This window comes from Sceloporus undulatus, chromosome 4 (genome assembly GCF_019175285.1).
Source record: "Sceloporus undulatus isolate JIND9_A2432 ecotype Alabama chromosome 4, SceUnd_v1.1, whole genome shotgun sequence".
NCBI lineage: Eukaryota > Metazoa > Chordata > Lepidosauria > Squamata > Phrynosomatidae > Sceloporus > Sceloporus undulatus.
The window spans coordinates 42,856,544-42,883,447 of NC_056525.1; the positions used below are offsets into that span (position 1 = coordinate 42,856,544).

Here is a 26,904-nt window from a genome sequence, read left to right on the forward strand (position 1 = left end):
CCTGGAATTGATGGATGTTCAAATCCAACAACCCCTGGAAGGCAACAGCTCCCCCATGTTCTATCTATATGGGACATTTGCATTCCCTAGCAAGATTCCATACAGGGAAGTGCTTCAAGTGCATGGGAAATGAAAAGAGAACTTTCTATTCCTGATATTTTTTGGCTATGCTATATAAGCTCTTCAACTATCTACATCACTCCCACCTGTAAAAAAATATAACTGACTGCAGCATGCAAAATTCAAATGAGGAGGGGTTGGGTAAATATGAAAATGAAGCTTTTCAATGTGAATGTGTGCAGGCTGTTACCTTCCTGCACTTATGATTTTATTCTCAAGCTGCCATTCAGATTGATCCTTGAAAAGGCTCCCAACATAGAAAATTCATTGTAAAAGAGGAGATCCACAACCAATGAATGGAATAGCAACTGGCTGCATACTGACAAAATCATATATGGCTTGTAGTAATAGTACCTGTCCCTCTATTTTAAGAGGGATCTTCTTCTACCCACAGAGTGAGAGGTCCAAGCATACCTGGCTATCAGCTGATTCAGCAGACTCCTCAGGGCTCTGCCCAGACATTGAAAGAAGACTTTGATCTAGTTCTAGGCTGTCCACTGGAGTGTCACTTTTCCTTTTCCCTTTTTTCTTCTTCTCAACAGGAGTTGGTCCTTGCTCCATGCTGCTGATACAAATGGGAAGCATCAGAAGAATATCAGAGCACATATGACAGCAAGTGGGCTCAGCATGTAACCCTTTGATTAGTGCTTCTGACTGAAATGCCTCCCTTTGTGTCATTGTTCTTCCAAGAGCACTATGTCTCTTGCTGTCAACAGCCAGGATCCAAAGGAGCTTACACAACCCACAATTCTTGAGGGCCTCTTCACACAACCATTTCTTATTCTTCCCAAAAATGCAATTCTGAAGGCCAAGGGGATTACTCTCCTCTCTACAGAACAATATTCAGAGATATGTATGGGATGCAGTTGGAAGAGAAAACTGTAATATACATATAAACACTCAAGGATTGAGACAACTTGGATCTCAAGGGAAGCATCTCTTTTTTTGTCTTGGTAATGGAACTTTAATTTTTTTCCTAGAGTACCCACATGGTCAGAAGGAAGGGCCAGCCTGCATGAATGTTTCTTCAACAACACTTGAACTGAGAACAGTAATTTTTTTTAATGCAGGTTTGTGACTAACATCATAATTTTCTACTGTATATTTTTTAACATCTTTGCTTGATGAAGAAACTAGTGAGCTTCAAAAGCTCATAACATCTATTTTGTGTATTTGTTTGGCTAATAAAGGTATCACTGTTTTGTAGATTTTGGGTTTTATTGAATTTAAGGCATGTCCACTTTGGATCTTGGCAACCATTCTTTTAATATAATTATGATAATTATAGATGTGCCATTTCTGGTTCCTGGTAGACAAAGGCAGTGAAAGAGAGTCAAAACTTTTTTCACAGGCACAAAAGATGGAAGCTGTGATGGATGCATTGACATGAACTGCTTTCCTTGAAGCACATCAGACCCATAATGGGCCCTGATCAAGTATCGCTAGCATACCACATGGAGATTATTTGAATTCACAATTGCTTTCTTCCATTTAATGGGAGAGCTTTCAGTTATTGCTAATCCTAAACATTCATCAGACATGTCATGAATTCATAAGAATTCATGCTGTTCTAACTGATAATATTAAAAACATTTGGAGGCAATTTCTTTTCTCTCATGCCCCTGTTATCCTTAATTTTAAACTTCATTAACACATTGGCGCAAGGGCCTTTGTAAAGCACCATGCACTGATGGTGCTTTATAAATAATAACAGCATCAGCAATTAGTCATCGCCATGATCCTTAGAATATGAGCCGCTGGAGAAGTTAGGTTTCTTATTACCTTCAAAACCACTAATGTATGTCATGATCTACCATTTAAAATAAGAGTGAAGGTTTTCATTCAGTAGCATAACACTAGAAGCTGTGTATCTTATACAAACATTAAAACATAGGCCAGAATCAAATGTGGTTCTTTCACTGGGTTTCCTTGCTTCAACTAAAACAAGTGACATCTTGCATGCTGTAGACCTTCCCCTCCCCCAGACAATATAAAAATCTAATCCAGAGAATGGTTAAACTATAGTTTTTTGTGGGTTTTTCGGGCTATGTGGCCATGTTCTAGTAGAGTTTCTTTCTGACGTTTCGCCAGCATCTGTGGCTGGCATCTTCAGAGAAATGGTGAAACTCTTTGGGTATTTTGGCACCATGGAGATGTACAGGAATGAAAGACCCAAAACTGCAAACATGGGATAACACTGCTGGATCTTGGCCATAGGATTTGTGCATTTTTTTTAAATAAGCAAGGTATAAATTAATTTTGAAGGCTAAAATAGATAGATTGGCCCTCTTTTAAATGAAAAACTGGAGAAAGAAGAGAATCAGATGAGGCCTTGACAGAAGTAATACAAGCTAAAGGTTACAGGTTGAATTAGTTCCATCTTAAGGAGGCCGTAAAGCTCTAGCTAAAGATATCAGTACCACTTTACATCCAGCTCTGCCTGGTCCCCACCGAACGGCAGGACTGCTAGGCTAGCAAACACAGAAGGATGTCACAGCCTGGATTTACCTTTTACCCCAGATCAAATCTGGGTCAATATTTTAATCAGAGCTGACCAGCTGGCAGCCTGAAACCCCTTTACTGTACTTAGTGTTCCCAGAAGACCAAATAAAATGCTAATCAAGGTATGATTTTTTTAAAAAAAAAAAGAAAAGTGCCCAGAATTTTACTCATAAGGAATCCCCCCCCCAATAGTTCCAATTTTATGTTACATCTCTTTTTGGTTTTGCATACAATGCCACAACTAATAGCCAACTACTCAGAAAAGCAAATGAAACACTATGTGTTTTCTATAACTTTTTATTATATACTCTCTCATGCAAAAGGACCATGGCCAATTTGTCTCTTGAGGAGATCTGTGGGAGGTAAAATTGTTCCTCAGTCTTGTCACCCATACAATTATCTCTTCATACTCATGGTATCTGTTCCATAGTTGTATGATGCCTCTTCTCCTAGTTGGGCCCCAAGAGAATCAGGCTGTGTAAGATGTAAAACACATCTAGCCCATATTCCATTGTCTGCAGGTTCTGAAAACACAGTTCTGAGAACACAGAAATTTTCCATCCCTGTTGTATATCACAAATCTCCTAAGGGTACACACAGAAGCAAAATCTCCAATGAAGGCTGTCTGGCTTGAGGTTTCTTCTCCACTCTGTAATGGAAAATAGTCGGGCACAGATTACTTGACTGAATTACCTAGGTCCCACTACAACAGACTTTCTGTAACAGTTCCAATAACTAGAACATGAAACAATTCCATTTTCCCCCTGCTGATCAGAGCTGCAGCACAAGCTCTCTATATAAAATTGGTTGCAAAAATCACCCCTCTCGTCCTTCCAATCCAATTGGATATACAGTAGTATGTTTCTTTTCCCCTTATGCAGCCTATTTCAGTCCTGGTTGCTTGGAAGGTAAAATTGTGCTAGCCTTCTGGTGAAGGTGAATCAAAGATCCAGAATAAGTTTTGTTACAGTATAGGTTCGGGTGTTTGGGCTTGGAAAGAATGGATTTCACTACTAATAAATAACAAAAATGAAATTAAAGAAACTTCTGCATGGAAATATAGCACTTAAATGTCATGGAATGGTTTAGAAGTAAAGCAAAACCACAGTTTGTCATGATATCTGAACCAACAGCATTCAGTAAATGTCACCAATTCAAGATCTAGAACAAGCTGGTTTGTTAACTTCACATACATACATAGCTTTTTTACAGTCATAAACCACCCTCACTTGCAAATCTTTGGTCATACTGATTGAAAATCTAGGGTGTGAGATGAAGCACTGTTCTTGAAAGCCACTGTTAGACATAATGTCAGGGGGAGGGAGACGAAAAGGAAACTAGTTCTGAATCGTGATATACAAATGATGGTTGTTTTTGTTGCTGTGTGCCTTCAAGTCATTTCCAACTTATGGCAACCCTTAGGTGAACCTATCATGGGGTCTTCTTGACAAGATTTGTTCAGAGGAAGTTTGCCATTGCCTTCTCCTGAGGCTAAGAGTGTGACTTTCCCAAGGTCATCCAGTGAGTTTCATGACCAAGCTGGGAACTGAATCCTGATCTCCACACTTCAATTTCTAATTTCTATAGTCTTTCTATTTCCAAGGTAGCAAAGATGTTTTGCAGACATTTCCCTGTCCACACACCCCAGAGAGCAGGTTCAACTAAGCAAGTTACACATAGTGGAACTTTTAAAATTACCTGTAACCCAACTACAAACCACCTTGGCTGGGGATTCTGGGAACTGCAGTACAAGTTCTGTTTCACTGTGCATTTGGGAGCTTAATATGAATTCAGAGCAACAAATAATCAACCAACAAATAAGGGTCAACACCAACAAATCAAAATGTATATATTAGCACTTAAAAAAAGTAAAGGAACAAGCAAAAGCAACTAATTTCTATGGAACCATCTCATGTTCAAAATGAAGACAAGTCATACTACAAGAAGCTCTTCTATAGAATTCAGTGTTCAAAGGAACAAGTTAGGGGGGAATGGGTGGGAAAAGGTGACAATATTACATGACAGGCAGTTGGTCTGGCACAGTTAGGTTTTCTTCAAAGGGAAACAAGGCTAAACAAGAATTATGTTAATTGGATTACAAACTGTCTGGCCTCAATGGCAAGATCAGGTTATACCTCCTCTCACTCTAGGAACAGGATAGCAAAGGATGGCTGAAAACCATTTCCAACAAGGTACAAAAAACGTAATCTAACATGGAAATACAGCAATGATTGCACAGCACGTTTCTATCTTGGTTCTGGAAGGAGAACCTTGCATGTGCCAATGTTTTCCAAACTGTTGCTACAATAGGACAGTACATATAGTGCACGTATTAATAAAAAAGTTGAGCCTCTCTTTCCTAAAATGTTGGGACCAGAATTGTTTGGGATTTTTCGGATACTAGAATATTTGCATATACATCATGAGGTATCTCAAAGATAGGACCCAAGTATAAACGTGAAATTAATTTGTGTTTCATATACACCTTATACACATAACCTGAAGGTAATTTTATACATAGTATTTTTTAACAATTTAATGCATGAAACAAAGGGCCCAAACAAAAAGGCCAAAATAAAGCTGCTTTGGGTCAATTTGGAGGTATGCTGCTTAAATGACACAGGCATCTTAAGAGGCCAGAAGCTGGAATGTAGCTTTGGCATGGCTTCCGGACTCTTAGGATGCATGCATCATTTAAACAGCATACCTCCAAAGTGACCTAAAGTAGCTTTATTTTGGCTTGTCTGTTTGGGCCCAAAGTCTGTGTACACTGAACCATCAGAAAGCAAAGGTGTTACTATCTCAGTCACCCATGTGGACAATTTTGAATTTTGAAATGTTTCAGATTTTAAAATTCCAGAAAAGGGATACTCAACCTGTAATACAGTAAGCAAATGGATCTTGCAGCATCCTTGAGATTAAGGCCCTGTTCAGCCTGGCCATTAAGGCTGGCCTGGGGGTGGAGTTGGGGGCATTGCCCCAATTCCCCCCTCAGGATGCCAGAACGCCATACATCATTCCACACAGTGTGTGGCATCATGGCGCTCCTCCTGCTCTGCGTCCATACAACACAGCACTGAAGGAGCACCGTATAGCCACAGTGCTGCAGCTATGGCACCCTTTCCAGGACACAAAAAGGAGCCGCTTTTTGCGCTCTCAAAAGGCCAGATTAGGGCCGTGGCATGTGGTTACTGTGGCCCTGATCTAGCTGAAGAAGGGGCGGCTGGAGGCCGCCCCTTCCGGGCTGTTTGTACAACCCTTAACTGAAAGATAGAAGTGGGTAGCATGAGCTTTTGTAGACTTGAGCCTACTTTCTCAGATGCATTGTCTATCTTTTAGTTAGTCTCAAAGATGCTGCAAGATCTCTTTGCATAATGATTTTCCTGACTAACACAACTATGTCTTTGAATTGTAATACAGTATGTGTATGTGCGCGCGCACGTGTGTGTGTGTTTGAATGAGTCCAATATTATACAGAATAGCATAAGCAACATTTCATTCAGTGTGTCTACTCATTATTCATTATTTATCAGTTTGCTCTCTGCAAATTGTATCTGCAGTGGTGCTGCATTGTCTTCCATTTGGTTGCTAAATAGATACTAGAAGTCTTCAAAACACTCTTATTTTGGACAATGAAGATATCTGTGATCCACTGGTTATTTTTTTCTACTTTTGCTCAGTTCATTCTCATTTTTTAACCCTCTGTCTTATTATATAAGCTTTTAAAAGACTGGGGAAATTATTATTCTCAGCTCCCATCATGGCTTGAGAGCTGCACCAAATGGAGAAGACAGGAATAGTAGTTTATCAACATCTGGAGGGATAAGGGTTCCTCATATTTAAGACAGGCCTATTATATTATATTATATTATATTATATTATATTATATTATATTATATTATATTATATTTAATAATAAAATTTATTTATATCCCGCCCCATCTGCACTAAGGCAATTGGGGCAGCTTACAGCATTAAAATTTACATATCATATTCCCCAACCCTCTCTCCCTTAAAATACAATTAAAACATGTTTTAAAAGATCAATAACAATTTCAACCATAAATAAATAAAAACAAACAAACAATGGACAGGCAAACAGCAGCTGGATCGGTCCATTACTTTCTCTTTTTGGTGGCTGGGCGTCTATTCAGGAAAGGCCTGCCGGAATATCCTGCTTTTCTCCCATGTGGGACCCAAATCAATTTACACTGTACATTGAAACAAATCCGCTAAAACTATCTGTAATACAAGTTTTTTAAAAAAAGCATTAAACACCAGTCCACTTAAAACCATCAATTTCAAATAGTTAAAAATACATTAAAACTTATTACAGATTAAAACCAGCACACCCATTGCACTAGCCCAACAAGTTAAAAGATTAAGGCTTGTTTAAATAAGAAAGTCTTTGCCAGCCAGCAAAAAGAGAATAGAGAAGAGACCTACCGAGCTTACCTTGGAAAAGAATACCATAACTTCAGGCCACCCACTGAGAAGGTCTTTTCTCAAGTCCTCACCAGACATACTGGACTGAGAGAAAGCCTGCTCTCAAAGGTCTTAAAACTTGGGTAGGCTCATAAGGAAAGTTATACTATTTTCAGATAGTCTTTACCTAAGCCACTTCAAGCTTTATAGGTCATAACCAGCACTTTGAATTCTGCCTGAAAATGGACTTGATACTCAAGTGCAAAACACACTGCTAAATAATCCCGTTTCACACATATTTAACTGCCCTTGCTCAGAGTTAGTGAATCCTAGGAATTGTAGTTTGTTGTGGCACCAGAGCTCTATGACAAACAAGGTTAAATGTCTCACCAAACTACAATTCCGAAAACTCCTTAGCATTGAGCCAGGGCAGTTAATGCGGTCTCAAACTGGATTATTTCTGGGGTGTGTTTTGGACCCTAGTGAAATTGTTTCAGCATGGCAGTTTTATACACTCCCTATAACCAGCAAGGCTCTTCTTACGTTTTGGAAAAATATCTTGTTCTAACAAAAAGACTGAGCTAGCAGGGCATAGTGGTCTTAGTGTTGGACTAGGACTCTAGGAAACCAGGATTCAAATCCCCACTCAGCCATGGAAACCTGCTGGGTGATCATGGGCAAGTCAGGGGACAGCAACAGAAAACCCCTCAGGAAAAAAATCTTGCCAAGAAAACCTGGTTATAAGTTCACATTAGTGACACCATAAGTCAAACACAACTTGAAGGCACACAACAACAAGACAGAGATTATTATATAGGGTTATTGTTGTAGTGAATTCATTGACTGCATAGTTATTCTTAGCATTGTTAACAATGAATTCAGTGCAACAGCAGATGGAGAATATGCTAAAAGACACCTTCCAGTATGCTTGTGTCACCTCTGTGTCATCTATCCAGCCTTTAGTACGAACACAGACATGCCTGCTGGAATTTTGTAAATTATTTGGCATTGTTTTCTGTTGCTTCATCCTTTAGATCGTTTGTTCATACCTCTAAGTTTTACCCTCGACTTAATTTTGGTCCCAAAACCTGCCCTCAATTTATACATGAAGTAAACTTACAGTTGAGTATACACAATAGTATATTTACAGAACCCAATGCACAGGTATACAAAGCAGGTCCAGGGGCACAGTAGGTTAGCTAGCATAATCCAGATCCCCCTGTGCTTGCTGAATTTAATGTTCAGATAGGGATTTTGTAAATTAAAGGTGTAATTTCATTTTTTAAAAAATCTATGTATGACTGACATGACCAAGCTAAGTGTCTCTATTCCCCCCCCGAAGCCCTTGCTTTAATCCCTCCTTGATATGACATCAACTGAAGGCACATAATCTTCTGTGAGATTCATTTAGGATACTCTATTTACAAGAAATTTAAAGAGCTTTTTTGTTATAATCCATGGAGTTGACTAAAAGCCCTGAAGTGCTAAGCAAAGCCAGTGTTAGAGTAGCCAGTGCTTTATGAATATGCACATTATGTATTTACTCTCTCCTCACCATTAGAAAACAGTGACCAAATACAGAACCAGAGAAAGATCATGTTAAAATTCCTACAGTTTCTAATATTAGAGACCACAAATTTCAAACAAACATCTTTCCCAACTTAAACACTGCTGCATTTCATGCTAAATAATCAGAGGACAGTAATATTCTTTCCTTAACAACAATATTCATCTCTCACATATTAATCTCAGCAAAGCACACTCAGACACCATATAGATTTACCTCTGCTGATTTAGGCTGCATCTGCAGTGCAGAAATAATGCAGTTTGACATTGCTTTAAATGTCATGGTTCAATGCTATGAAATCCTGGGATTTGTAGTTTAGTGGGGCATCAGTGCTCTTTGACAGAGAAAGGTAAATCTCTCACAAAGCTACAAATCACAGAATTCCACAGCATTGAGCGATGGAAATTAAAGCAGTGGCAAACTGCATTATTTATGCAATGCAGATGAAGTCTTAAATGTACTGGATACAAATATAACCAGTCCAGAAACAGAAGAGTTGCACCAGAAATACCAGAAAAAGCAGGAACAAGATATCCGCAGATAATACAGAAAATTGATTTTGAACACGTTGAACTTTGCTCAAGAGTATTTTTTGCCATGCCTTTCATCCAAAGAGGATAATCTTTCTTTGTCTACTAAGTCTTCCTTTGACTATACTGTACTAGGTCTTCATGCCTCAACTTTATGAGAAATTGCTAAGATGTACTCAAAAGTAACTTCCCAAACAGCTTTTTGGGGCAGATGTGAACTGACTACATGCCTATGATTCAACTGGAAGCTCTCAAATGCACTTTAGTACCAATTCCCCAGGCATTAATTTTGCAGTCACAATTAACAACTATTCCATTCATGAATGTTTGGTGCTAACTGTGATCAGAAATAATTTAGAAGAGATTATGCCACGATTAGCAACCGCCTAGAGAATTTGCAGCAATTGCCCCATTTGCATGTATCTTGTACTATGCTACTTTAGAATGAATGTTCATTACCAATCTACTTTCCAAAACATGTTATGAACCAACCAGTGGGCTTGAATCCGGGTTTCTGAAAGTGGCAGCATAAATAATTATCAATTTTTCACCAGTTGTCCACTTGTCCACAGGCAGCAGCACAGCATATGACAATGACAACTTTCATCAAGATATATTCAGTTTTAAAACTCTTCTTCCTTCTTTGTGTACTTATTCCTTCATTATCATCACCCCACCTGAGTGAGCATTTCTCTCCACCAATGTCCATTTAAAATTGCTATTGCTTAGCATCTTGAAAACAGACAAAAATGTGTCCAGTTCTGGGCACCACAATTCAAAAAGGACATTGAGAAACTGGAGTATGTCCAAAGGAGGGCAACTAAAATGGTGAAGGGTCTGGAAACCATGTCCTATATGAGCAACGACTTAGGGAGCTGGAGATGTTTAGCCTGGAGAAAAGGTTAAGAGATGATATGATAGCTCTGTTTAAATATTTGAAGGGATGTCATATTCAGGAGGGAGCAAGCTTGTTTTCTGCTGTTCCAGAGACTAGGACCTGGAACAATGGATGCAAGCTACAGGAAAAGAGATTCCACCTCAACATTAGGAGGAACTTCCTGTCAGTAAGGGCTGTTTGACAGTGGAACACACTCCCTCGGAGTGTGGTGAAGTCTCCTTCTTTGGAGGTCTTTAAGCAGAGGCTGGATGGCTATCTGTCAGGTATGCTTTGACTGAGATTTCCTGCATGGTAGGGGGTTGGACTGGATGGCCCTTGTGGTCTCTTCCTACTCTACAATTCTATGTATATCTGGTGAGTCATTTATATCTCCTCCTCCTCTAAAGACATCTGGAGCCTATAAACCAGACTTCTCAATTCTGCCCAGGGTTTATGGTAGCTGTTGTCCAATACAACTGGAGAACACCAAGTTGAGGAAAGCTGTAATATATGGTACCTGGTGTGTCATTTTCTGATCTTAATAAGAAATCTACAGGGAACAAAGAAAAGGCAGGACTAATCAGGCCAAGTATTTGTTGTTGGTGTAGACTGTAGCCTTTGCACCTGGATTCTTAAAGCAAGTAAAATGCTTTGTGCCACTAGGTACACATCTTTTCCCAAATTAAGGGAATCTCACTCAAGAGAGGTGAGGTTTTCTCTTCAGAACTTGTTAATTAAAGAAACTAAATCAGGCAACAAAGAGGCATGGGAAATGCTTTCCACTAGTGCAAAGCCATGCAGCTGCAGAAAGTGTGAGTGTGTGCCTTTAAGCCACCTGTGGACTTATGACAATTCCATGAATTTCACGAGGTTTTCTTAGGCAAAGTATGCTCAGAGGTGGACTGCCTGTTTTGTTCTCTGAAATACAGCCAACAGCACTTGGTGCAGAATAGTTAGGTCCATGTATGGGATCAAGAGAAACCAGGTCACATATCACTATGACTGTATATGATGGAATTCCAAGCAGGAAATATTTAATTTAATTCAATTCAACATCAAAACAACACACATGTTAAACACCCATGCCTCCAGGGAAATGGGGGATTGTGTTAATTTTAAACTAGAGTGAAATGGATACCACAAGTCACTGAATATTGATAAATATGATTAATATTCCTAAAAATAATTGCAAGTTCAGTGAAACCCCAAATGCAGATATACCTTTCATATGCAGAATCTCTGCAAAATCTAGAGAACAAGGATATCAGAAAGATTCCCCAAAACTAAATGCTTTCTCAATTGTAGATTTTCATTCCTGTGCCAAACCAGCAGGATGAATGTATTCTTCAAGAGCACTAAATTCTTCCTTCTCTATACATGGGGCATTCTCCAGTACTTAAGAAAATTCAGGGAAAGGCTTTAGGGAAAGAATCTACCAGTTACATTTAACATATATAATAGTACAATTTGGTTTAAGGATATTCCATTCAGTACTGCTTTGGGGTGGTCTCTCCCCTGTGGAAACACAGCTGTAATGTTATTTTCCCAGAAATGTCCCACAGCATTAGTCACAAAGCAAAGCAGTGTGCCTGATATACAAGGAAGCAAAAAGTCAAGCAAAGATTAGGATTACCAACCTGGCCTTCTTGGGCTTGGCTTTGGGAGGAGAGTTGCTTTTCTTCTCTTTAGGCTCCTTTGGGACTTTGGGCTCCCGTGGCTTCCTGGGTTTTTTGGCCCCCTCCTGTTTGGGCTCCTTGGGCTTTTTGGGCTCCTTGGGCTTTTTGGGTTCTTTTGGTTCCTTAGGTTCTCTCTTCCTCTTTGGTTTTGCTTCCTTCCCACCACCTGGCTCTTGCTGCCCTGGTTCTTTTTTCTTCCGTTTCTTCTTCACCCCAGTGCCCCCATCCCCATCGTCTTGCATCCCATTATGGGAGGTCACCATTGTCTGCAGAATCTCATTGGGGACTTCTGCAGGTACCACATCCTGCTGGTCCTTCTGGGCCAGGCTCACACTGGCCAAGTCAGAGATTGTCACCAGGTCATGAAAATCATCCTGATCTATGTTGTCAGCAAATGGGGACTGTGGCTTGCATTCGAAGTTGAGAGAGGCATCAGACATTGGGGAATGACTCAATACTTTAAAATTTGGCAGCTAAAAAGAGAGAACAGAAAGAAGTATCATCACATATGTACACATAAATGTGTCTAATTAAGATGGGTTGATGAACATTATTTGATAACAAAGATGAATATTCTGTCTGGTTTGTATGACTATTGAATGGAAAATAATGCATACTTATTATTTTGAAAAGGACAACAAAATGTTTCACTGGACTTATTCAGTCAGTAAATCCACAATTATTTCAAAGTGTACAAACGTATTGGAATATCTACCATGTTACTTCTTCCAACACTATGACTTTTCCCTGTGCCATAAATTGTGTATTACCCAAAACATATGCATGGTGGTGGCGGCCATCTTCTACTATCTCTAGACATTTCATTAGCAAACAGATAAATATAGATGTCAGGCCAAAAGAAATAGATAAAAGACACTGGCAAACAATTTCTCTTTCCCATAAATATCTGTTGTTGACCCATCAATTGAAACCTCCCAACTTGCTGTAATGCTAGTCAGAGGAGAAGAAAAACAAAGATACAACAATATGTACCAGTACTGAAATATGTATACAAAGTATTACATATTAGATAGGTTTTGTAAAATGCATTCTGGTGCTCTGTACATTGAGACTTGAGGGATAGTCTACTTTCTGCCAGTTTCCCGTAACTGGTGCATCATAACTGGCCAAACTGATGCTTGAAGTAGAGTTGTGATCAGTTCATTTAGAAAGTGGGGAAAGCTGTCATCCTTGTTTGGATTTTTTTTTATTTGGTAAAGACACTGTCTAATGATGCAGATGTAAAAGCAAAAAGTGTACATGAAAATGCAGATTAAAAACTAGGGGAAAATATCAGACATTTACCCATAGGAACATTTATAATTTCAAGGAGAAATCAGAGGAATTTTCAAATGAAATAACATGGTTACTAAAATTACAAAAGATAGTCTGAATCTACAAGACATACGCAAAATCAAAGATTAGCTGATTCAGGCATTAAATGTTTAACCTCATAGCAGCAGTGGCAGAAACTATAATGAAGGGAGCTCCAAGAGCAGCATAGATACGGACTTTTCTTCAATTAAACATTTCAGCTATGAATTGAAGAATGCATGTATTACTGCAGACTGAGGATGATTACTGAGAGGACAATCATCCTTAGTCTGCAGTAAAACACTCAGTCTTCCAATTCATAGTTTAAAATATGAGGAAGAAAGCCCAGGAAAGTTGTTCCTTTAATATGAGGAAACTCCTTTACTCAGTTAGGATATGAAGGGGACTAATGCTGGTCACACCTCTAATTTCGATTGCCATGTGACAATTGGGAGGGATGTGGTGGCTCAAGTGGTGAAGACGCTGACTCTGTTGAGTGCAAGATCATCAGGTTGGCAATTCAAGGCCCAGGTGCCAAATGATGGGGTGAGCTCCGACCACTAGTCCCAGCTTCTGCCAACCTAGCAGTATGAAAGCACGCAAATGCTAGTAGATAAACAGGTATTGCTACGATGGAAAGGTAAACAGCATTCTGTGCAATCATGCTGGCCACATGATCACAAAGTAGTCTCTGACAACACTGGCTCTTCGGCTTAGTAACGGAGATGAACACTACCCGCTATGGTCAGAAAAGACTTGACAATCTTGTCAATGGAGAATACCTTTACTTGTACCGTTTATGACAATTGTCACTTATGATACTAATATGTGAACTCTTCTCTCATGTCATGCTAAAAGCAATCTTTCCCAGCCTTGGGGGTTGAAATGATACACCATAACACTTTTCACCTCTGTCCTTTGGCCATGATGGGTGGAGCTGCTGGAAACAGTAGTCAAAAAACAAGTGATAACCCAGGATTAGGCCAGGTTCCACCAAAGGGAACTCAAAGCTGGTTCATGCTTACAGTAGATCCTATGGAAACAGGATGAGGCTGTCAGTGGGCTTTTACAGACATATATATTTTGCACAAACACGATCCTGTCTGCTACCATCATTTCTTACTTCTACTTTAGTACCAGCTGTAATTATACTGCACTTTCTATATACTCTAGAACCCTCAGACGAGGAACACCAAATCTTAACAAGCCATGAAAAGATCCATGAGCATACACACATACATGAAACAAATGTCATTATTTTTCTTGTTTTTTCTATTATGCATTGGGATACTTTGCCATGACAGATTCAGTGTAGTGTGTTTTCTGGACTGCTGATATGAATATGGGCAACCAAATAACTTTTTAGCTAAGAACCACACTAGATGGTCTTAATATGTCATCTTCTGTCTGTTAAAGCTGCCAAAGAGGACTGTTGTAGGGACAAAACAGATAATCTTGTGCACTTAACCATGAGCTCCTCATGAGAAGAGAAGGATGTAAACTTGATAAACTAGCTTTCTATTTGGGAAAATTAAGCCAATGGCATGTTAGCACATCTGTCACTGCTACTGCAGCATTTAATAACTAATTACGAACAGGTATAAGCTATCAGAGACCTATGCACAAAATCTGGAGATACGAATTCTACACCTAACAATCTGAACACTTCATGAAGAAAATGCCCATGGCAAGGATTAAATTTGCTATTTTATGTTTACCTGAAAACAATCATTATTTTCTTCTTTCATTTACATTTACAGTACATCATACGTAAATCGACAGGTAGAAGCAATTTAAGCCCTGCACAAACCTCAAAAACAAACACGATTTGTTACACCATTAAAATGAGACTGAAGGAAATATATGGCATAATATACATGTGCTACAGCATCAGTGGAAGAGTTCATTATCTTAATTATCACAGTTATTGGTCTTAAATGTTCAAATGAATAATAGCTATGTTAGGAATAAGCAGTTGCTCCACTTTTGTAATAAAAAATCTGCAAATAAGTTTGTAAAATGCAACTCCAATGTAAAAATAAAAATAAGAGAAATAAAGTATGATATTTCCCTTAAACCAACATTATAAACCATATTTCTGCATGGAAAAAAGCTATCTATTGGAGCTTATCTTTGGCTTCTGTATTTGTATAACTCCAGTGACATCTTTGTTCGTATTGATTTACTAGTTCTCTTTGGCTTGGGTAATGTTATTTCTTTAGCTAATTTGTGTGTATTTATTTACTATTATAAGAGAACAAATGTTTGAATAGAGGTTTTTAATAGCACAGTCTGATCAGGCTTTCTCAGAAGGAAGTCCTAGTGAATTCAATGGAATTCACTCTGTGGCTGGGTTGTATGTGCTTGTGTGTTTTTAGATAGATAGACAGACAGACAGAATTTAAGCCAAAATAAACAACATAACTGTTACGTCAGTTTCTAAATATTCTAAAACTTAGATTGTTTTACTTTACAAAAATTACATAAAATATTATAAAGATGTGAGAAACTGACTGTATTAATAAATTTATTGTGAAAATAGCACTTTCAATTATCTGGGGTTTTTTAAAAACAACAACACTGAAGAACTTTTGGGAAGTCACTGCTTGTTCCATCTTGTTCCAAGCATGCATACTTCTATAAGAGGCAAGTGGAATAATTTTATGGGAACTGGTTCTAGCCAAAAATCACAACAGCTGACATTTGCTGCATTTGTGCTCACATTTAAGCACAATCACTATAATGATTCTTTAGTGATCATATGCTTTGCAGTCTCCTCATAACCTGAACAGCTCAGGCCCCCTATTGGGAAGAATAAATAAAAATGTTGGGATCAGAATTATAATGATAATAATACCATAAATGCATAACTATTTAAATATATAGTTCTTAGCATCGACTACAGCTTCTAATTACACTAACATGTACTGTTCTCTTGATATATACCGCTGGCACCCTATTCAGTAATTAGAAGCTTGACTTATAATTATTCCAGTTCACGTTTATGGTAGTTGCATGATAGCAACAAACAAAAGGGCCCAAAAAACTTACCTATGAAGCTTCATAGCCCCCACCAACAAAGCCATTTTTGAGGAGCTGGACAGCAGGGCTGTGAATAATGAGGTGTCCAGCCCTCTCCTAGTCGCAGGGCACGCTTAGATTAACATCTATAACAGAATGCCAACAGGAACCTTCAAGGGTCTCTGCATCTCCCTGAGCACCTTGTGACCTGGGATGCATCTGCACTGCAGGAAAAAATGCAGTTTGATACTGCTTTAATTGACATGGTTCAACATTATGGAATTCTGGGATTTGCACTTTTGTGAGATACTTACAGCTCTGGTGCTCCATCAAACCATAAATCCCAAAATTTCACTGCATTGAGTCATGGCATTTAAAGTGGAGTCAAACTGCATTATTTCTGCAGTGCAAATGCAGTCCAGAAGAGGGCTGGATATGTCATTACTCACTGCCCCACTCTCCAGCACCTCCCAAATGGTTGTGATGGTTGCAATCGCTAAACAACAACTAAATCCAACATGCACTGCTGGGCTATAATTAAAAGTACTGGCAAATGTAATAACAGAGCCATTGGCAATAATCTTTGAGAACTCCTGGAGAACAGGAGAAGTCCCAGCAGACTGGAGGAGGGCAAATGTTGTCCCCATCTTCAAAAAGGGAAAAAAGAGGATCCCAACAATTATTGTCCAGTTAGTCTGACATCAATATCAGGAAAGGTTCTAGAGCAGATCATTAAGCAGAGAGTCAACATGGGTTTCAGAGAAACAAGTCATGCCAGACAAATCTAATCTCTTTTTTTGATAAAATTACCAGCTTCATAGATGAAGGAAATGCTGTGGATATAGTATCTTGATTTCAGTATGGCCTTTGACAAGGTTCAACATGACATTCTAGCAAACAAGCTAGTGAAGTGTGGGCTTGACAAAGTAACTATTACATGGATTTGTAATTGGTTGACCGGCCTAACCCAAAGGGTGCTCAACAATGGCTCTTTTTCATCCTGGAGAGAAGTGACCAGTGGGCTCCCACAGGGCTCTGTCTTGGGCCTAGTGCTATTCAACATCTTTATCAATTACTTGGATGACAGAATTGGGGACATACTTATCAAATTTGCAGATGACACCAAACTAGGAGGAGTAGCTAATACCCCAGAGGACAGGATCAAAATTCAAAATGACCTTAATAGATTAGAAAGCTGGGCCAAAGCTAACAAAATGAATTTCAGCCCGGAGAAATGTAAGGTACTGCACTTAGGGCGGAAAAATGAAATGCAGAGATATAGGATGGGCGACACCTGGCTGAACAAGACTACATGTGAAAGGGATCTGGGAGTCCAAGTAGACCACAAGTTAAACATGAGTCAACAGTGTGACGCGGCAGCTAACAAGGCCAATGCAAGTTTAGGCTGCATCAATAGAAATATATTGTCTAGATCAAGGGAAGTAATAGTGCCACTCTATTCTGCTCTGGTCAGGCTCCACCTGGAATATTGTTTCCAGTTCTGGGCACCACAATTTAAAAAGGGTATTGAGAAACTGGAGCATGTCCAAGGGAGGGTGACTAAAATGGAGAAGGGTCTGGAAACAATACCCTATGAGGAACAACTTAGAGAGCTGGGGATGTTTAGCCTTGAGAAGAGAAGGTTAAGAGGAGATATGATAGCCCTGTTTAAATATTTGAAGGGATGTCATACTGAGGAGGGAGCAAGCTTGTTTTCTGCTGCTCCAGAGACTAGGACCCGGAACAATGGATGCAAGCTACAGGAAAAGACGAAGGCTTTCATGGCCAGCATCCATAGTTTTTTGTGGGTTTTTTGGGCTATGTGGCCACGTTCTAGCCAAGTTTCTGGTCAAGCCAGAAAAATCAGCAGTAGCAGAACATGCCACAAACCATCCTGGGAATAAAATACTGTTTGAAAACACTGAAGTTCTGGACCATGCCAACCACTACCATGTCAGGATGCACAGGGAAGCCATTGAAGTCCACAAACACTGGACAATTTCAACCGGAAAGAAGCAACCCTTGAAGTGAACAAAATTTGGCTACCAGTCCTGAGGAATAGCAAAATAAAAACTCAGCAAATGCAAGTGGGAAACCATTCAGAGTCAGGGGCTTTCCCAGCAGATAATGACCACCAATTAGCAGATATTAATCCTCTTTTGCATTTGCCTGCCAGCCTGAGACCGGCCATTAACACAGAACAATACACATGCAAATCACTCTTGCATTCACAGTATATATACAACCAACTTTTTCCAGGCAAAGCATTCTCTGAAGATTCCAGCCACAGATGCTGGCAAAACGTCAGAAAGAAACTCTGCTAGAACATGGCCACGTAGCCCGAAAAACCCACAAAAAACTACAGGAAAAGAGATTCCACTTCAATATTAGGAGGAACTTCCTGACAGTAAGGGCTGTTCGACAGTGGAACACACTCCCCCGGAGTGTGGTGGAGTCTCCCTCCTTGGAGGTCTTTAAACAGAGGCTGGATGGCCAACTGTTGAGGACGCTTTGATTGAGATTTCCTGCATGGCAGGGGGTTGGACTGGATGGCCCTTGTGGTCTCTTCCAACTCTATTATTCTATGATTCTACAAGGAAACTGTGGTCAGGGCTATCCCTGTAACTAATCAGGGTGAAGGAAATTCCTCAGAAGGGCAGAATCATAGAATGAGAGTTGGAAGAGACCACAAGGGCCTTCCAATTCAACCTCCTGCCATGTTTCACAAAACTACAGTTCCCAGAATTCCTTAGCATTGAGCTAGGTCAGTCAAAGCGGTCTCAAACTGAATTATTTCTGCAATGTGTTTTGGACCTGAATGCCTCCTGATATTCATTCCTCCTCCCCCCCCCCAAAAAAAAAATCTGCAAATATTTCCAAGCCCATTACAAAATACCACTATAGTGATCATCATCTAGGCTATTGATCATCATTCATAGGAGATTCAGGATGGCAGCAGGCCAGTTTGGAGGGTACAGGACAGGAAATGTGGAGGGAAGTATAAAGAGAGGAAAGCTGCATGTTAGATAGATGGACTCTATTAAGGAGGTCACGGGTATGAGTTTGCAGGAACTAAGCAGAGCAGTGGAGGAGAGGGAGTCATGGAGATGCCTCATCCACAGGATCACCATGGGTTGCGGTTGACTTCAGGGCAGTTAACAACAACAAATCCTAGCCATGCTATTTAGACAAATTTCCAGTGTAATCTGTAATTTGGATTTGAGTATTTGGTTTCACATTATTGGTACAGTACTTGATGCTTTATTAGAAAGAACTACACTATGGAGAAAAGAAGGTCCAACACTTCACAGCTGTATAAAGCATTGTCCCTGATCCCTTGCGCGTTATGTTGGCTTATTCTGTGCATACAACCTAGAGGCTTTTCTGCAACAGTTCCAAAATTAGAGGACAGCCCCCATTATTTCAAAGGCTCCAGAATAAAATGGATTTTTTCAGTCCCAGAGGAATAACAAGTTTTGCTAGCCTAAATGCTCTTCCCTTTCTCCCACCCTTCCCCCAAGTATGAAGTTCTCAGGTTAATCAACAACTGAGGAAAAACCAGTCAAACAAGAGTGCCTCTTTGCTCCCTGGAAAAAGAAAGGGAGCTGAGTGTGGAAGCAAAAACCTTTCAGGCAACTCAGATACTATGAAAGGCAGAGTCTGGGACAATGGTTCCTCTGTGTAATATTACCTCTCTTGCAGCACAAAACTTTGAAATTCTTTCAAATACATCTCACATTAAATCAAGAACATTCAACTAAACAGCTCCTTCAGGAAAAAAAACAAAATAAAAAGCTTCTCTTCCAACCAGAATGTCCATGAAGAAATCACATAGGGCCAGAGAACTATTTTGGCTGTTGTAAAGACAAAATAAATAAATAAATAAATGAATATCAATCAATCAATCATTATTTCTCCACTCTTACTCCCTGTAAGACTCTGGAACTTGTCCTTTCTTCTTCCAGGACATAACCTTTCAGGTGGATTAATTCATAATCCATCAACAATATCTGCTCCAAACAGCCTCACTGGAAATTATTAATACAGGGAAGGAAGTGATGTCAATTTCAGTTCTATCCCAGGCTCCACTGGCACTTATATTATAGATAAAATGAAAACAGACCTCTGTAGTAAAGCATAAATCTTAGTATCCCAGCTCCATAGCAAAAGGCAAGAATATACCAAGAGGATCAGGATAGCTTCACCAGGGCTAAAGAAAATAAGTCTACTGATCAGAGCAAAGGCTCATCTTTAAGTTATGCTCTTCCCACAGCAACCAAGTTCCTATAGGAAGCCCTTGAGCAGGATATAAGTCTTATAACATTCTCTTGCTTATGTTTCCCAGGAATGCTATACTGGAAATAATATACATGACTAGTAGCCACTAATAGTCTTAACAGCTATGAACTTACCAAACCCTCTTTAATGACTATCCAATTTGTGGCAATGAATCCCAATTTTTAATTACGCACTATGCAAAGAAATGACCCTTTCTCTAAATCCCATACCATTTCATTTTAGTAGATGATCCCAGGTTTGCAATTTATGAGACCAGCAAAAGGGCCCAAGCTCGACTCAGGCTTGCATCCTTCCGAGGAGGAAGCTAAAATGAGTACCCAGACTGTTGGGGGCAAATTAGCTTACTTGCTAATTAGCTTACTTGCTGTTCACCACTATGATCTTTGGAATAGCGGTATATAAATAAAACAAATTATTAATTATTATTAAAATCAAAGATGTGGTTGCCTACGGCCTCTGCATTTATAGACATTTATGGAAATATATCATTTGCTTCAACACCCTCCCCAACTGTAGCACACAGAGGAAAAATAAGGACGATAATAGATCAGTTCTATACTTTTGTTACAGGAAGAAAAAATGTCACATTGTATCAGATTCTGCCTCATTTAGCTGGATGCAAATTGAAATAAAATCAAAGACCTGAGGTCTAGGACACACATATATAAACAAGTAATAAACAACTTTTCAACTTTTTCACTTTTTGTATGTTTTTAATTGTATTTTTCTTTTAAATTGTGAGCCACTTTGAGATCCAATTTATGAGGAAAAGTGGGACATACATAAATATAATAAATCTGTTGTGTTGTTGTTGTTAAAAGATTCCTTGTTCCTGACTTAACTATATATCTTGCTATTTTTATAACTGCAATGTAATGTGGCCTTATAGATTTTCATGCCTGCCAACCTTCTTCTCTACACACACACTTTGACATCCCAAGCAATACAGCTTGTAAAAGGGCAAAATTGCATTGAATTGCAAATTGTGAAAAATGGAGTTGAGTGGGAGGAGCAAAAAGACTAAAGCAGCCAACAGCAGCTTCAAAAAGAACAAACAAAAGTTGGCTAGCTAGGAGATGGCTAAGTGTATTCTACTCTCTGAAGACAAACAGTGGGGCATGGTGAAAACTACAATGAAAGAGGTAATTTTTACAAGCAGAATAAACAGATGAAAAAGCACGAAACAAATTTGTTTCTTTTATTTCAACTGTAGTTTACATCCAGTTCCAGAAATGAGGAGAACTGCTAAGCAATGTTGCTTTAAACTTTGTTTCCAAGAAAACTCAGAAGGACAGATTTATTCCTTTATAAGAAGCTCACTCTAAAAGTTCCCATTAGAAAGAGGACAGAGCACAAATGAGTACAGAGCACATTGGTTTATGCTAAGCTTCTAAACATATTTCTCCTAAGGAACTGAAGCGTTCGTATATAAAAGCAGGCTTCTTTTTATCACACAGGCCACAGTCAGATTTGCCCCGTGCACATGCAGAAAATACAATGGCTGCAGCTTCATCAATCTCTCAGGCATAATTATCTGGTGTGCAGCACCAGCATATCAAAAGGAGCAGCAGATCCAGATATGCAGAGGAAGGAAAAGGAGTTCTTTCTAGAACCATCAACAGACTGAAGCATTTGCACTTACAGTTTTTGCCTTTTAAGTAACTGATTATATTTAAGTTCAGATACTGTATATACTTGACTATGTAAAAAAATTTATGCTCAAAAACTGACCTTAAAATCCTGAGTTGACTTATATACAGGTCAATACAGTAATACTGCTTAAAAAGGTCCTGAAAGAAGCACCACCGCTCTACTCTTCATGCCTGCGCAGTGATTTTAGAAAGAGTTGCCAAGGCAGGTGCATGTGTGTATTTGTGCATGTGTGTGAAAGAGGTGATTCTAATGTTAAAACCTTCTCTCTCCCTCCTCCTCCGGATCTCTCTGACCATCAAACACACCATTTCCCTTCAGTTCCTTCACAATCCGATGTTAAATTTATCCATAGGTCATATCAAAATCCATGATTTTGGTCCTAAAACCTTCCTTCGGCTTATACACAAGGTCAACATAAGGTACATTAACATCAATATGGGAAATGTGAGATATGAAGAAAATGTAAGTTATTATTAGCAGCTAAGTAGCACTTTGAAATATTTCTTGCTATAATATTCATGACAACTTTGTAAAGAGAATACATTATTGACCCCATACTGCAGATGGATGTCCTGAGGTTTAGAGGAAATTACTTGCCTATGGCCACCTACTCAGTTCATGACAGAGGTAAAATCTGAACCAGGTAGCAGCTTCCTGATTCATAGCTCAGTCTAACAATGCCACTCAAACATATGTCTACTCAAAAGTATGCTCCATTGAGTTCAAGACTTAATCTCAGGTAAGTGAACACAAAATGGCATGGTTAGCCAAAGTCACTAGTTAGCTGAGATGTTCATGATAATTCATTTTTAAATTCCCCAATATTCTATGACAAAACAGAACCATAGGTGCTTTTTTTTAAAAAACTGCACTTACTGTACACTGAAAATAAAATTTGCTCTGGACTATTACTTCACCTGTGTAGCCCTAGCTCCGTCTGGTTAAAAAAGCACTATTCTGATCCATCTTCTCTTGAACTATATTTCCTATCAAGTCCAGCCAGCATGGCCATGATGAAAATGTAAGTAAGCCAGCCAAAGATTATGCCAGCTAGCGATAATCAGTGGATAGTTCAACATACCTAAATGGCATCAAGTTGGGAAAGGCTGTTTTAGGCTCCAATCTGCTTTTCCTGGTTTTGCATCTATGCCTCATTTTTTATGTTGCAGTAACTCTTAAGAATTAAATGGTACTACAGCTGGGTTAGACTATGCATCATTCATGTGATGTTCCAAATGTTGAACTGCAACTCCCAGCAGCCCTAGGCAGGAAAAAGCATGAAGAATGCTGTTAATTCCAGTTCAACAACATTTGGAGGGACACACAATTCCCATCCCTGAATGAGAGCTAACAACTTTTATATATATATAGTGAAGACTAGCAATTATGTTCCCAAAAGGAACTAATGTTGTTATGTATGTTTCATTCACCACTCAGCAAACAATCCAATTTCTACAACTCAAAAGAGAGATAATGGAGCTGCCCTGATGAGCCACACTGGACAAGGAGTGCAAGCAACAATTTACTGTAAAAGTAGAGTTACCAACCTGTTTTTCTTTCTTCTGTATTTTCATTATCATCAATTTTGGGATGTATATTATTTCTGTAAAACACAAGATGAAAAACTCAAGGGGAAAAAATTAAATACACAAAGTCCATTTGGAAAGTATTTCAATATAAAGCCCTATTTGAAAACATGAGATGCCACCATAAGACAAAAAACAAAAAACAAAACCCTCAAGAATGAAGAGCCTCTGGAGTGTAAATAACAAGGACTCATGTGGCAGACCTAACAAATGTATGGTGGAATGAATTCTCAATGTATTTATTAGCCTTTAAGACAGCAAATGGGGAACATATTTCCATGACAATTCACCTTTAAGTAGACTGTAAATGTGGAAGCACAGCTATTTGGGGTCATGGTGGTGTTTTTGGCAGTCTGAGCAGCCTCCAAAGGGCCCAAGAGGTGGAAACATGGTCCCTGTTCCTGATTCAGTTGCCTATACTGAAGAGATCTACAACTGCTTCACTCTATGCTACCTGAACACATATCTTAGTTTTTATCATCTGAATAGTAAGGGGGGGGGAAATAAAACAGAAAGCACAAATGTTGTAACAACCAAAATAAAGTGCATTATTTAGACATAAGAACAATGTTAAGAACTAGAGTAGCCGGATCACAGTCTATTAAACTGGAATGAATATTTTAAAGGTGTAGACTAGCCCTTTGTTAATATGTAATGTGTAAAATAGCCTTGAAATCCAAAGCACTAGTCTCAGGGCTAAAAGAAACAAATGAAAGCATTCTGCTAATTAATAATACCCCTTCCCACAGAAAATTTATACTGTGCAGAAATGAGAAAAGATGCTCCTAGTAATACAAAATAGCAATGACTGGGGACTACTTCCCACCTTCTTATGCTCACACTCTGAAACAAAATGCACTTACCTTCTCCAGGAGCAATACATTGCCTTTTCTTATAAGGAAGAGAGGAATGAAGAAACTTGTTCAGTTAAAATGGATAGGAAGAAGGTGTTTATTCTACAGCTGAGGCTTTGTCCTCATGTCAGTATCCTGGGAGGAAAAGGCAGAGACATACAAGAGAGAAGAACAGTCAGTACAATAGCAGATTTAAGAAAAGAAATAGTACCTGTTAAGGAAGAAATTGCCACATGTGACAGCATGGTATAGTGGTTGGTCAGGGCTATAGTGATCCAGTTCCAAAGCCCCACTTAGCCATGAGGCTCACTGGGTGACCTGGTCTAGTCACTACCTCTCAGGCTAACCTACTTCATCAGGCTCCCATAAGGACAAACTGGAAGTGAGCAGAATCACATATGCTCCTTAGAGGAAAGAATCTAAATGTAATAAATACACAAATCATAGGAGAACTAACACACTGATTACTCACTTTAGAGCTTTGTTGTGTTCTAAGCAAACCTTGATTGACTTTTATTTTATAGATGTGATAGTTCTGTTTAAGGGAACACACTAGCCTAGCCCTCTCTATAATCACTTTTATCATGCAAAAAGCAGCCAGGTTGAACTAGAGAACCTCTTGTATGCATTGAGGCTCTCCTGTCTGTTATGTATCCTGATTTTCCAGGGCTCTGGATTGCATGGATATGCATATGGGAGGCTCTCTGATTCAGACATGTTGCTTTCCACATGAGCAAAGCAAGCAGAGAGCAAATGGGAGTTTCTCTGATGTACTTTACTTTAAGTTCACTTCCTTGCAATGCAGGACAACTGTTACTATTAACAGTTCACTATTGGGCAGGTCTAGTGGCCAGTTTTCTTTTCTGTGCATTTCCAGGGCTGCATGAGCAGCCCAAAATGTTAAGAAACAAAGTCTAGAAGTCCCTTTCTGGTTTTATAAAATGGGTATTTTTGTTATCTTAAAGATTAGAGTAGACCTCTGTAATCTTTTTTTAAAGGGTGAATTGGTGCTCTTGGAGGCTTTCAGGTGAGAAAACACACCACTTTCTGCCAGAAAAAGGGTGGTCCAGGGTGAATCAAGCACAAAAACAAATCTGGGATTGCATACAACCCCAGGGCCAAACTCCCCCCTCCCCTTTAAACAATTAGCAGTAAAGTATTGCAGAGATGCATACATAGTACTTTACATTAACAGTGCCTACACATCACCATCCAACAATTAACCACATGCTAGCTTTATTATGTATTATAAAACAAGGACAGACAAGTCAAACTCAGACTCCTTGAGATTAAATGATATTATATGCTAAATATTGCAAGCAACTGTCCTATAGCCCTACCCACACTTCATTGTGTTGCTGAGCAAACCCTCCTTTGTCAAGAGCAGTGATGTGAAAATCTGCAGGTTTGGTTTTGTTTCCATTTTATTTCTTGGATTTCTGTCAGCTTTCTTGTCCAAGTTTCATATTGGGATTGAAGCCTCTTTCTTTTTTCTCTTTTGTGAAAATTTGTGTATATTTCAGAATGTGAAGTTCCCAATATACACATTTATTTTCCATAGTCTTCCCACTGACATAATGAGCATTTGCATCCACTTTCAAATAGATGCACTTTAATCATGCACATTTACTGGGGTATAATTCAAAAAGAAAGAAAGAAAAGAAAAGAAAAGAAATTTGAACCCTCACAATTTCCTCCCAATGATGGAAAATGTGCTTTTTGTTAATAGTCTTCAAAATCTCCAATTAGATGAATTCATCAAAATGCTCAGGTAAAGCAATTTTTCTCCATCTTTAGCCATAAGTCTCAGTCCTGGGGATAAAGTTTCTAGTCTAAGAAACATTCTGCCTTCTCAGCCTTATTACCTAAATGAAAAATACAATCCAGTATTAGCTCAATTCAGTGTCGCAGGTACTGAAATAAGTACACTTTGCAGTGCAGGTTAAAAAAAACAGAGCTCTTCAGACTACATCACAGCTTCACAAGATATAACTCTATATAGGTACATCAACAGAGTTTGGAGACTGCTTAATCAACAGGCTCCCATAGATAGAATGCTTCATGACAGCAAAACCAGAGAACCTAGGCAGCAGAGACCTGGAATTTAAACTTTCTGTCAGCCAGCCTGGGAACCTGTTGAAGGGTGGGTGAGATTTCTGTTATATTAATACAAATAAAAATTATCTCAGTATGCAGATGATAAGAACATTGTCTCCAAACCTCCAAAGAATTCTTAAAACCAAGCTCAGCACTTTGCATAGGCTGAGATTCTGTTCCCATGAGCAATGAAGAGATCGTTTGTGTCTTTTGCTTTCTTTGCTCCAAACACGGTTACTGTCGCATAGAACCTCTTTAGCTAAGAGGCAAAAGCCATGTGATAAAGAACACCACAAGCATCAACACACAGCAACAAGAACAAGCTGGATAACAAGCAGCAGGATAGTTAAACACAGCATGCTGGGAATTTTCTGCAGGTCAAA

The 26,904-nt window shown here is 39.0% G+C and overlaps 1 protein-coding gene across 1 annotated transcript in view; it reads right to left on the reverse strand.

Moving 5' to 3' along the window:
* Nucleotides 1–504: 504 nt before the first annotated feature.
* LOC121928941 (chromodomain-helicase-DNA-binding protein 6-like) overlaps nt 505–26,904 on the reverse strand; it is an 84,624-nt gene continuing 58,224 nt past the window's right edge. The window contains exons 2-5 of the mRNA XM_042464272.1: nt 24,434–24,559; nt 23,532–23,587; nt 11,659–12,170; nt 505–685 (exon numbers count right to left, since the gene is read on the reverse strand). Coding sequence (XP_042320206.1) covers nt 505–685; nt 11,659–12,170; nt 23,532–23,564 — 726 coding nt within the window. The 5' untranslated portion in view covers nt 23,565–23,587; nt 24,434–24,559. The remainder of the gene's footprint in view (nt 686–11,658; nt 12,171–23,531; nt 23,588–24,433; nt 24,560–26,904) is intronic.